At 39.9% G+C, this 1,818-nt stretch overlaps 1 protein-coding gene across 1 annotated transcript in view; it reads left to right on the forward strand.

The window, feature by feature from the left end:
- kifl (kinesin family-like) overlaps positions 1-1,818 on the forward strand; it is an 8,064-nt gene that overhangs the window by 3,552 nt on the left and 2,694 nt on the right. Inside the window, exon 14 of the mRNA XM_014012049.1 lies at positions 91-328. Within this exon, the coding sequence (XP_013867503.1) occupies positions 91-328 (238 nt within the window). The remainder of the gene's footprint in view (positions 1-90; positions 329-1,818) is intronic.

Genomic DNA, 1,818 nt, shown 5'->3' on the forward strand with positions numbered 1-1,818 from the left:
TATATATATATATATATATATATATACAGTATATACTGTATATTTTTTCCCCAAAGCTAAAATAAATAAATGACGTTTTATGTTCTCCAGGTTTCGGCCTACATGCTGGAGCTGTACAACGACCGGCTGCAGGACCTGCTGGTCAGCCAGGCTGGTGAGGCCAGTGCACAGACGCAAGCCCACGGCCCAGCCAGGCGGGTGGAGATCAAGAGGAACAGAAAGGGGGTTGTATTCGCTCAAGGAGCAGAAACAAAGGAGGCTTCCAGCGCCCAAGAGCTCTACGCTTTGTTCCAGCAGGCCTGCGCCAGCCGGCACATCTCTGCTACCAGTGAGTTGTCCATACAGAGTGGTGTCACCCAGTTCAAACAGGGTCAATGGTTCAGATTACCGTATTTATTCAAGTATAATGTGTAAAATTTAATCCATAAAATCATCCATAAAGTTGGGGGGTAGTATTATACTTGGATAAATATTTTTACTTATGTTTTTTAACTGAAATATCGGCTTCATTCAGTCTGGAAATGAGACAGTGTCGTAAAAAGCAGTTGAAACGAGCTTACCTCTGACACTCGCCCGTGCTTCAGAGAGAGATAACAGATCCAGGCAGGCGACATGATGTGAAAAATAGGGAGAGAAATGTAGTCCTGCAGCTCAGTAATGATAAGGAACTAATGACATTAGCGTGTGACCGAGCTTCTCCTGGTACAACAACAAACACATGTTTGTCTGCAATGGCTGCGTTCTGAAAAAGTTTGTATCCCTGAAAAAATGTTTCCCCACCAAAGGGGGCGCTCGCGAGTTGGACATGGTTGACTTTCTAATTTTTTGGTTGAACTCAAAAAGATTTGAACTCAGAAATCACAAACTAGGGTAGTGGTGCAGGGAGTAGAGAAGCCAAGCTAGTGATCAAAAGGTAGCTGGTTCAAATCCAGTTTGGTCACCATGTTGCACGTGTGTTCACATGTGTGATAGGTTGAATGCAGAGACTTAAAGGAGACCTAATATGCAAAATTTACTTTTTAAATTTTTTTACTCAACTTTGGGTGTGTACTTCTTAAGAAAACAGTCCTAAGACCAAAAAAATGCACCCAAGGGCATATTTACTGTAAGTAAATGTATTTTAATGTATATTAATGATAAGTTTTATACTTCCTACATTTTGTGATGTCACAAGCCGTACGACAACCCACCAGAACCTGCGTTCAGCCCCTTACCTAGCAAACCCCAGGTGAAGCTCCTCCTCCTCCTCTGTATAAAAAGCTGTCACGGTGTTGTTGTGTAATGTGCAGCTCATTTTATAACAAGCCTCCTGTAGCACAGTGGGTAGAGTGTTGTATCAGAGGGTGGGAGACTAGGGATTGAGACCGACATGGACACAAAGAATTAAATTTTTTTATTTTCGTTTGTTATGAACATGTTTTCTCATGTACTTCTATTGTTTAGCTTATAAAAGCCTTGTTAAAGCCTATTTGCCAAAGTTGAGTTAAAAAAAAACTTTAAAAAGTGATTTTTGCATAATAGGTCTTTTTTTAAGTCTCTGCATTTAACCTATCACACATGTGCAACATGGATACCAAACTGGAGTTGAAACAGCTGCCTTTTGATCACAAGCTTGGCTTCTCTACTCCCTGCACCACTACCCTAGTTTGTGATCTCTGAGTTCAAATCTTTTTTGAGTTCAACCAAAAACTTAGAAAGTCAACCAAAAACTTAAAGCGTCAACCAAAAATTTGAGATTCAACCAAAAGGTTAATTCTTTGCAAAAAAAAAACGTTTTGATAGGTTTATTGTTGTTGTTGTTGATTGAAATAGTTTTTT

The sequence above is a fragment of the Austrofundulus limnaeus genome, unplaced genomic scaffold (assembly GCF_001266775.1).
Source record: "Austrofundulus limnaeus strain Quisiro unplaced genomic scaffold, Austrofundulus_limnaeus-1.0 Scaffold88, whole genome shotgun sequence".
Classification (NCBI taxonomy): Eukaryota; Metazoa; Chordata; class Actinopteri; order Cyprinodontiformes; family Rivulidae; genus Austrofundulus; species Austrofundulus limnaeus.